The sequence below is a fragment of the Mya arenaria genome, chromosome 9 (assembly GCF_026914265.1).
Source record: "Mya arenaria isolate MELC-2E11 chromosome 9, ASM2691426v1".
NCBI lineage: Eukaryota > Metazoa > Mollusca > Bivalvia > Myida > Myidae > Mya > Mya arenaria.
The window spans coordinates 14,343,563-14,352,807 of record NC_069130.1 but is presented as its reverse complement, the minus strand read 5'-3'; the positions used below and the strand labels follow the sequence as shown (position 1 = coordinate 14,352,807).

General features: G+C 35.5%; 1 protein-coding gene across 1 annotated transcript; it reads right to left on the bottom strand.

Annotated features, from left to right (window-relative positions):
* Positions 1-5,480: 5,480 nt before the first annotated feature.
* LOC128245772 (heat shock 70 kDa protein 12A-like) lies at positions 5,481-9,013 on the bottom strand. The gene is made up of 4 exons (XM_052964002.1): positions 8,702-9,013; positions 7,955-8,173; positions 6,731-6,866; positions 5,481-6,535 (listed from the first exon to the last, which is right to left on the bottom strand). Exons 1-4 carry the CDS (start codon positions 9,011-9,013, stop codon positions 5,481-5,483), a joined length of 1,722 nt encoding a protein of 573 aa, XP_052819962.1.
* Positions 9,014-9,245: the final 232 nt, after the last annotated feature.

The following is a 9,245-nucleotide window of genomic DNA, read 5'->3' as shown; positions in this document are numbered from 1 at the left end:
TTGACGTCTGATTCCACCATATGTTTTGATATTAGTTGAAAGGTATTTCCTTGCCGATTACGAATATATTCATTATTTGAACTTAAATCGAATGTATCGAATTTTTGTAATTTTTAAAGTCCGAAAAAATATAAAAGTATTTTACGTATTATTTAAAAAAAATCCCTTTCAAATGATACCAAAATGATATAGGTCATCATGCATTCAAAATCCACACATATGTGGGTCGGATTTCTTTACCTTTTACGTTGAATAGATTTTGCAATTAGTCCACGACTATCTTCATGACTTAAACATAAAGCCTAACCCAAATCCTCGGGGTTGACCATAAATTTGTGACGATATATGATTGATAAAATTAAAATTAAGAAGGCTAACAAATAAGTATTGTAACTCAAGCCCAAAGATGTATCAGTTTAGTAAACAAACATTTTCTAACCTAGTATGTGGATTACTATAAAGTTATCAGGCTATAGAACACCATGCATTATTCCAGACCAACATTTGTTTTCATTCTTTAGGACATCGAGAAACATTAATCACCATCAAGCTTGCATTATTACAATATTGTTTCTGATTCCTGCCGTTAGTAATCTAAATCTTGACAATAATTTCTTGCATATTACTTCTTTTTAATTCAAATGACTGTGCTTTATGTTTTATCTGCTTCTTACGCTGAAACTGAATCATTTGAAAAATCTGGCTACTGTATGACTTTATATAAATGTTCATTCAGCATGATCAGTATTCCCGTCGGAGCCTGACTACCACGAATTTGTATGGTTTCGTTAGCATGTATGCCAATCCGTCTCAGTTCGACACCGTCAGGGTTTTTGTTACCCTTCCCGTTTATCCAGAGCCCAAGTTTGTAAATCTATCTATTTTCCGCCTCATCCGTTCCTTTCCCGGCTGGCAGTCTTAATTCTGATTCCTACGTGTCCAAATGATATGTCCGTCCGTTCGATTACAAACGGTGACCAAGACCTTCCGAAAGTATATTTGTTCTGTATCTAGCTAGTTGTGATTAACATGTAAATTATAACTCCTGAAACAGTTTAACGTGCTACACGATATGGAGCACGGTGTTGAATAATACGTGTTTGATTTGCATTTATCAACAACATATTGCACTATTTTCTTTGTGTTTGCATACTTATCTGTCCACTAACGGTAGATAGAATATATGCTATAAAAATATATCACCAGCGTGGACACGAGTGATGAGATTCAAAGAGCATAATTTCTCGACTTGACTGGAGAGTCCCAGTTCCTCCGTGTTTCAGCAGCCTAGCTATTAGTACCACACTAACAATTTAGCATTGTTATCATTTTTGAAAAATCTGGTTATTGTTTATGGGAAAAAAATGTATAGAAAATGGTGTTTTGATTTGGATAAATTGCTCGACCAATATATAATAAGAAAGCATTGAAGAGTTGCGGTAAGCTTTTTTATTTTATTTAAACTGTTTCAAGCATTAGTCTATAATTGTGTTATAAAGGTGGATGTTTTAAGGACAAATATGTGAATACAATTCAGAAGCATTTGTTTCACAAAGTTTTATTTTTTTATAGTCATTAGAAATTATACCACTGCTATACAACTACAACATAGCAGTAATGCCAGTAATTCTATTATACTATAATTATATTACTAAATTGGATTTTAGCTTAACTTATATTCCATATATTCTCAAAGCAGGTAAAGACTAAGTTTATGTCACCTTCATACTTAAGTTCTTTGGTCACCCATACTCTTTCACAGATACAAAACCTCGAAGCGTTGAAAAATCGTGCCAAGGACACTTTCCAAAATGTGTTTCGTATGGTTTCAATACAGCTGGAATCTTCTAAACTGAAAATGTAAGCACTTTAGCGCAACATGTATTTAATTATATATTAATTATTTCATAGTCTTAGTGCGTCCGAATCTCCAACAATTAGACAAATCACGACATGTCATCAGGTCGTGAGTGCCTGTTTATGGGTAAAACGTAAGTAAGGCAAATCCGCTTGTTACGCATTTCCAGCAAATAGCTTCTCAAACAATGCAGCTATAAACTCAGGTATGAATATATTCTGTACATGATTTTTTCATTGTGAAATTATCTACTTGCTTTTTAAAATTATCTCCTTATTTTACACACTTTGATGTTGCGATTAAATGGTAAATAATGTATCTATTTTTTGCAGTAAGGATAAACAGGTACTATATCTATGAAACAAACCATTTATTTGATACTATATAAACAGATACGTTCTCTTGCAAATACTACACCTTCATAACCAAAACCAATATCCTCTCAGGATGAACGCCTTTACAAACTTTTCTAGATATAATTACATGCATTATTTGCAATAAACGAAGTTTGGTGTCGGGATTAATTGATAAATGATGGTAATATTTGTACGCTGTCCAACGTAGCATGTACTATAGTATAAAACACTTAATTATTGTATATACAGACACGACTTCATCCGAATTATGTGTGCTATACATTCTAGGCATGTTCAGTTCCACACTCATCGTCCGGCAAAACTATTTATTTGAAACACTCAAATGTCATGAACGCCTCTTTCCCCGTGACAGTGTTCTTTGTCTTCATCAGCAGCTCCGTATCCCCATATATAAAGGTGTTTCCACATGACTGTTTTTCAAACGGAATGGCCATGCTATTTTCAAGTGTAATGGTACCAGAAGTTCACACCCATCTTCTGTTGTGTACTTGGGGTTATCCTGTGTCATCTTGTTGACGGGTAAAACGGATATTTTACTGCTAGGGATACTTGTCATGGTCATCTGTTGGTCTACTCTGACCTCCTCGTTCACTCGCACGTACACAATGAAACAATCGTTCATCAACCATTTTCCATCCATCCAAACATTCTTCTCCTCAGGATGCTTCTTTTCATTAAACATGATATACACACTTGTTCCATACGTATATTCCATGATCCTGTAGGAGACTATAGCGGAGTTGTGCACAAACCTGACGGCGCCTTTTAAGGAAACGAGATCTGCAGAAACAATCAGACTCACGCCGGCTCTTTCATTCCTGATTCTCTACTGAACGTTAGGACTTTCACCGCCCGCCTCGATCGTCTCGAAAAGAGAAAGCACAAAATATAGTTCATGATTTTGCATTCTTGACACGCAGATTCTGGCATAGATCATGTTGGGCAAAATGCCTAAGAGAAATAAATCTTGACCAAAACATTTTCCCTCAATTGTGTCATACATAAATAATTAACTTATTAAAATAGCTCCAAATAATCAAATTATAAGAGAGAGATATACATGAGTTTTTGAAACTTGCTTTGTTGTCATTTGGTAAAATTTGTTCAGATTCAGATTGGGTAACATTAATTAGTCATTTCCAACTAATAGTGTTTGTTACGTTCTTGCTCAAATCAGAGTTATTCATCATCATTTAATAACAGCAATGGTGTTTAATTGTTTTATTTCTTGGCATAGGTCGTACTGAGACCATTTTCCTCATGACTTATGATATGGGCGTTTCTCACGGCCAATGCGGATGTTTTGTTCGGCTACAATTGTGCAATGGTGCAAATATGTAGACAAATACCCTACGCTACGTTTGGAAGAATGAGGGTACCGGTCTACTAATATGTAGAAGACTTTTATAACGGCCAATGTGGACGTTTCGTTTGGCCTCTATAAAATTATGAATGTTTATGGTGTGAGACCACAGTTATTTTTACTATATGGTTCTTATAGGCGCTGACATGGTGTTTAACTTAATAACAGTCCCAAAAAAAAGAAACTAATAATTTAGAACAATTCAATACAAACTATTTAATCACAATACAAGTCGACTGTCAAACTCGAGTAAACATGCATAACCCTAAGGTCAAGAAGTTGTATGGCTTCAAACAAGCAATTTGCAGACTTCCTAAGGCAGTGAATTGTCCAATATTCACACTGGAAACTAGCATTATCTGCAATAGGGTGTCAAACTCAGTTAAATTTACTGCAAAAAGAACATTTTTATCTTCTTTTTTATATATTTTTAAAACATTTATACTTGAACACAAACACTCTTTTTCTGTATTAATTAATGTTCATACTTACACTACCATCTTTCTTCAATATAATTAATTCAAATGATGATCTAAAAAATATATATATTCAGAGACACCAGTGCCTGACAAGCTTGTAGCATCCATAAACAATGCAGCCTAATAACGGCATAGATGGGTTAATCCTGAAATTCTGCATTCTTGTGTAGAGGTCGTATCGAGAAATCACATCATTTTTGCACTTACAGAAAATTACAGGATTACAGCTAAATCCACAATTATGAGAAGGGATAAATATAAATAATTCTGACATTACAAACCGATGTTGTTTTCGATTAAAAATGGCCGAGGTGTTCTAAATGCCATTTTTCAATCATAAGTAACATCGTAACAAAATCGAGGTTGTTTTCGATGGAAAATAGTCGAGGTTCTCCGATTGCCAAAGAAGACTTTTCTGAAAACCACTACATGCAATTGAATGGTCTTACAAGTGGACAGTAAGTTTAAATTATGTAATAAATGTTTATTGCAGCAACAAATTACTTTTATTACGTCCAATAATATGTAATGCATGTATTACTCCATTATTAAAGGGGCGTTCCTCAGAACGTTTATTACTGAAAATACTCATCGTACAACATTTTTTCCTTTTCTATATTTCCAAGTTTTTTTTAACGTTTCCTTGTGTGATGGGAGCACATAGCTTATTTGAAAAATGAAAATCAGTGACAAGATTGAAGTAAGTTAAAAAAAACAATGAATTCTAAATTTGCGTTGTGTACAAATGTTACACTGATTAAAAAGACCATGATTTTGGCTCCGAAAGGCTTATATTTGCTGTAATTGATAAATGTACCAAAACTAGTTTAATGAACCCCCTTTTTCGCTGACCATTCCATGGAGTTGACAACAACATATGATATACTTAGGGCACTTGTTGTTTTGTTTAAATTGAACACTCTTTTATGGAAAAAACGCCTAAATTCTGATAGTAAATGATTGATTTGTTCAAACGCATTAACTGTCACGTTTAGCTTTAAGTATTTTTTTGAAACACTCGAGCTTCATTTATATTAAATTTCAGTTTAAAATTTATAATTAAAATACTTCTTTTAATTTCTGATTCTTTATCGAAAGGCAGATGAAGGAATTCCAGTGCATCTGAAAACAATTCTGATAAATGTCCTTACTTTTGGTTTGCCGTCAGATAGATTAGTTATATAAAGCACATAATTTTATTTATAACAGTCTATACCGAAACTCATTTAAATTCTGATTGCTATTTTGAACACTCTTATTAATATTTTTTAGGTATGGAAATAGAAAACAGCGATATGACCACACACATACTTAAAAGTATACATATAGATTGGAAAATATATGAAATCATTTTAGAGTTTTCGAGTAGGTTATACAAGTCATGTGAAATATATCAAAAAGTTTCATTTGAAGCACTCAAAGGTCATGTAAGCTTCTTTTTCAGTGGTCGTGTTCTTAATTTTGACGAGGAGTTCTGTATTCCCGAACATAAACGTAGTTTCAATAACCTGCTGCTGCAATGGAATATCGGTGCTGCTTTCGAGCTGAACTGTCCCTAGCAGTTCACATCCGGCGTCGGTTGTGTACTTCGGGTTATCCTGTGTCGTTCTGTAGACTTGTGTTTTGGATATTTTAAGAGCAGGAGTACTCTCCCTGGTCACCTGTTGACCCATGCCCACCTCCTCGTTCACCCGCACGAACACATTGAAACAATTATCCACCAACCACTTTTCATCCAGCCAAACCTGCTTCTCATTTGGATGTTTCTTTCCATCAAAAATATCAAACATTCGTGTCCCATACGTGTATTTCATTATCCTATAGGGGACAATGGTGGCATTGTTTCCAAACCTCACTGCGCCTTTCACCACAGCGAGACCCGCGTCTCCAGGAACTATGAGCCTTACTGCGGGTATTTCATTCCTCATTTTCTTCTGAACGTACGGGCTTTCACCGAAACCGCCCACCAGAATAACAGTTCGCACTTTTTTCATCTTTGGTTCAGCTAAAAGGGACTTTAGATGCTGGATCAGCAGATCGATTGGTCTTTCAAACCATGGTCGGACAACGGCTGCATCAATCTTCAGCTTGTCTTTGCCTCTCGTGGTGATGGAATTTTCCCGCATATTTAGGGACGCAGTTCGTTCATGTAAAGATTTGGCTGAATACTTTTCCGCAAAATCCCACAGCGAAGCAGAAATACGAATAATTATATGTTTTGTTTTGTCAGTGTCAAATGACCGTTTCTTAAGTTCAAATTCCCGAGTGACGTCGAAATAATCACTAGTTTTATACTTTCGGAGGTCAATGAGAGCTTCTTCTCCAAAAAGTCCATTCAACATTTTCATGTAATTTTCATCAACATAGATGCCTCCCCATGGACCCCCACTGGCTTTGTGGATTTCCTTCAGAGTTCCATCTGGTTTCCTCTGATGAACAGATATATCCGCGGTGCCGCCTGAATGTTAAAACAATGATAAATGTTTTAGTTTGATGTATCTTAGAAAATAAAGCAATCTTGTCTCCTTTGTAATTGAACAAATAAGTAAAGTGTGAAAGTCACTAAGAACGAATGAAAGTAACAGATAGAACACTAATTGTATTAACATATATTGTCAGTAAAATACTTAATGATTTGATAAATGTCTCTAACCTCCAAGATCGACTACCATGAACTGTGATCCTTTAATCGCTACAGAGCCTTTGACGTCCTTACCCAGCGTCTCACACCAGATCGATGTACACTCCGGTTCCAAGGCCAGCTTCAGGCGTTTTGAGTCTACTCCAGCCTTAACAACAAAGTTTCACATCAGCATACTTCAATCTAATACGACTTTTTACGTAGTCCATAGTATGTCACAATCCCCTTTAGAAATATAAATGTAAGTCCAATGTAAATATTTTGATACGCATACTTTTCACTGAAACTTGTGTAAACGTTTAAACTCAAAGAGTATATGTATATGTATATAACGACGGTGTCAAAAAACTTGCTTTGGAACTTTTAAAACATATTCAATAATTGTATCTGAACAATTATGATGCGTTTGCGAGTTAAAATAAAACCTCATTTATTAAATCATTTATGCAAAGTTCATAACTAACAGATCAAGTAAACCGCAGAAGGCCATCAGTCAAATTTATGTATTTGGTTTATATTTTGCAATATATTTTCTTATTTGTTAGCCTTAAGTTGTTCGTATTGTAGTAACAAAGATTCTTGCAGTACAAACTTAACGTTTAATTCCTACAAAGATATTAATCTTGAGCAAAAGGTTTTAATGTTCAATGTTAATTGCATATATATTGTTTAAATAAAATCCAAACATTTTAGATTTCACTCATTTGCATTTTGTTCGTTATAACTATTGGCTATGACAACCTCCGTACAGTTCAAAGCGCAGTGAATGACGCCGCAAGAGACTGAGATCGCACCCGGGATGCTGGATTGTCTGCCAATCGTGACTAACACTACATCAACGCTGCGATGTCATTTTTCACTGCTTAGCACTACTAATATTCTTTCAGCAGAGCGATGTTTAGGCAGACTATTTTAGTTCATTGTGTTAATGTTCTATTTCTATATTATAACGTTATATTGCATCTTCCTCATGAACTCCTAACACGAAAGTTTGCACTAAAATTATATTAAACATGAGAAATATCAATAACCAGTTCGTTGTCTTCGGTATAATATCAGAAATAGCAATAACTACTTCGGGGCTACTACATTGGGCAATGTGTTACTTAAACGACATGCCAGTGATCGCACGGAAGTGAACGGACCTCTGTTGATACTCACCGTCGGATAAATCATGCCATTTAATTCTCAGTGGTGTTTAATTACTGGAACAGACAATACAATAAAACGTCTTACTGCTATAGCCGCGTCCCTCATAAATCTCTTGGCATTGTCATCCCAGATAGCCGGAACGGTCAACACGTATAATATTTCCGTCTCCTTGAATCTATCTATTTGCCTGGAAACTTCCTTTAGTAGATGTTCTTTCAGGTACTTGATCGACATGACAAACAGCGGGAAGGCCGTCATCTGTGTTCCACAAAAGTCCTCTACCGTAACGTCTTTCGTCAGGTGCTAAAGATGTAATTACATTTTAAGTTTTAATATATCAATCGTTTTTCTTAAAAACAACAACGCTTCATTACTTTCAAGTTGATGATGGCTCTAGTTACGTTCCCGTGATTAATATGCTCTCATTGATAAATGTCGGGATATTTGCAACGTTCAGTATTCAAAAACATGTTTTATTCCACCACAATCGAAGGCAGTAATCTAGATGCATGTACTGATAAGAATATTAATAAATCAAAGTAATCTGTATTTGCTATTGATTGGCTTAACTAATGCATTTCTCATTCAATTTATGTAAGACCTTGAACATTGTTTCTCTAAACAAAAGCACCGTTTAATTTGTGTGTGGCTACTAGGCTTATTTGTGTTTAGCTATTTGCCTACTCGGCTTATATTCGTTTGGCTACTTGACTACTCGGCTTATTTGTATTTTGCTACTAGGCTATTGGCTTTCTTCGCTAATTTGTGTTTGGCTACTTGTTCAATTGGCTTAATTGTGCTCGGCTGCTTGTTTTAATTTGTATGACTTACCTCATTACTATGCAGAACCATCTTAAACCTCCGAAAAAGCCTCCAGCCGTGGTGCTCATCATCTTCAGCTAGGGCTGCGTACTTGTCTTCAGCCTCGAAACCAAACTTGTCAAACTCTCCCTTAGGATTCAGAAGGACAGATGTCGGTGTTTTCAGTGACAAAAAAGTTGAAGCCCTACCACTGGCGTACCAGATCCGGTTTGTCTGAATCGTGTTGGGGTCGAATCGGAATGAGAACGCATAGCCGCTGTATGTGGTTCCGAAGTCAAAAGCCGCTACCAACAGTGTCTTGCTTTGGGCATTGCTTGCCATGGTTGATAAAACAACACGCTGTTCGAAAATAGGACAGACATGTAAGGTTGAGAGTGATTTTGTGTTTTCTGCCACCCAACCATGGGTTTGTGGGTTTGAGCTACACTATTGGCACGTTCTTAAGGCTTTTTAAATTTTAGAAACTGACACTCTTTGCACTTAAAAAAAGACTTTGAAAAAAACTCAAAACGATCATTTTTTTGAAATTAATTGTTTTCACATCTTATGAATT

What these genes read in the sequence shown, in the direction of transcription:
- LOC128245772 (XM_052964002.1), bottom strand. Translation starts at nt 9,013, where the DNA reads ATGGCAAGCAATGCCCAAAGCAAGACACTGTTGGTAGCGGCTTTTGAC. An exon ending in TGGTTCTGCATAGTAATGAG is followed by an intron (nt 8,174 to 8,701) that starts GTAAGTCATACA and finishes TTACATCTTTAG; the next exon opens with CACCTGACGAAAGACGTTAC. An exon ending in CATGGTAGTCGATCTTGGAG is followed by an intron (nt 6,536 to 6,730) that starts GTTAGAGACATT and finishes TTTAACATTCAG; the next exon opens with GCGGCACCGCGGATATATCT.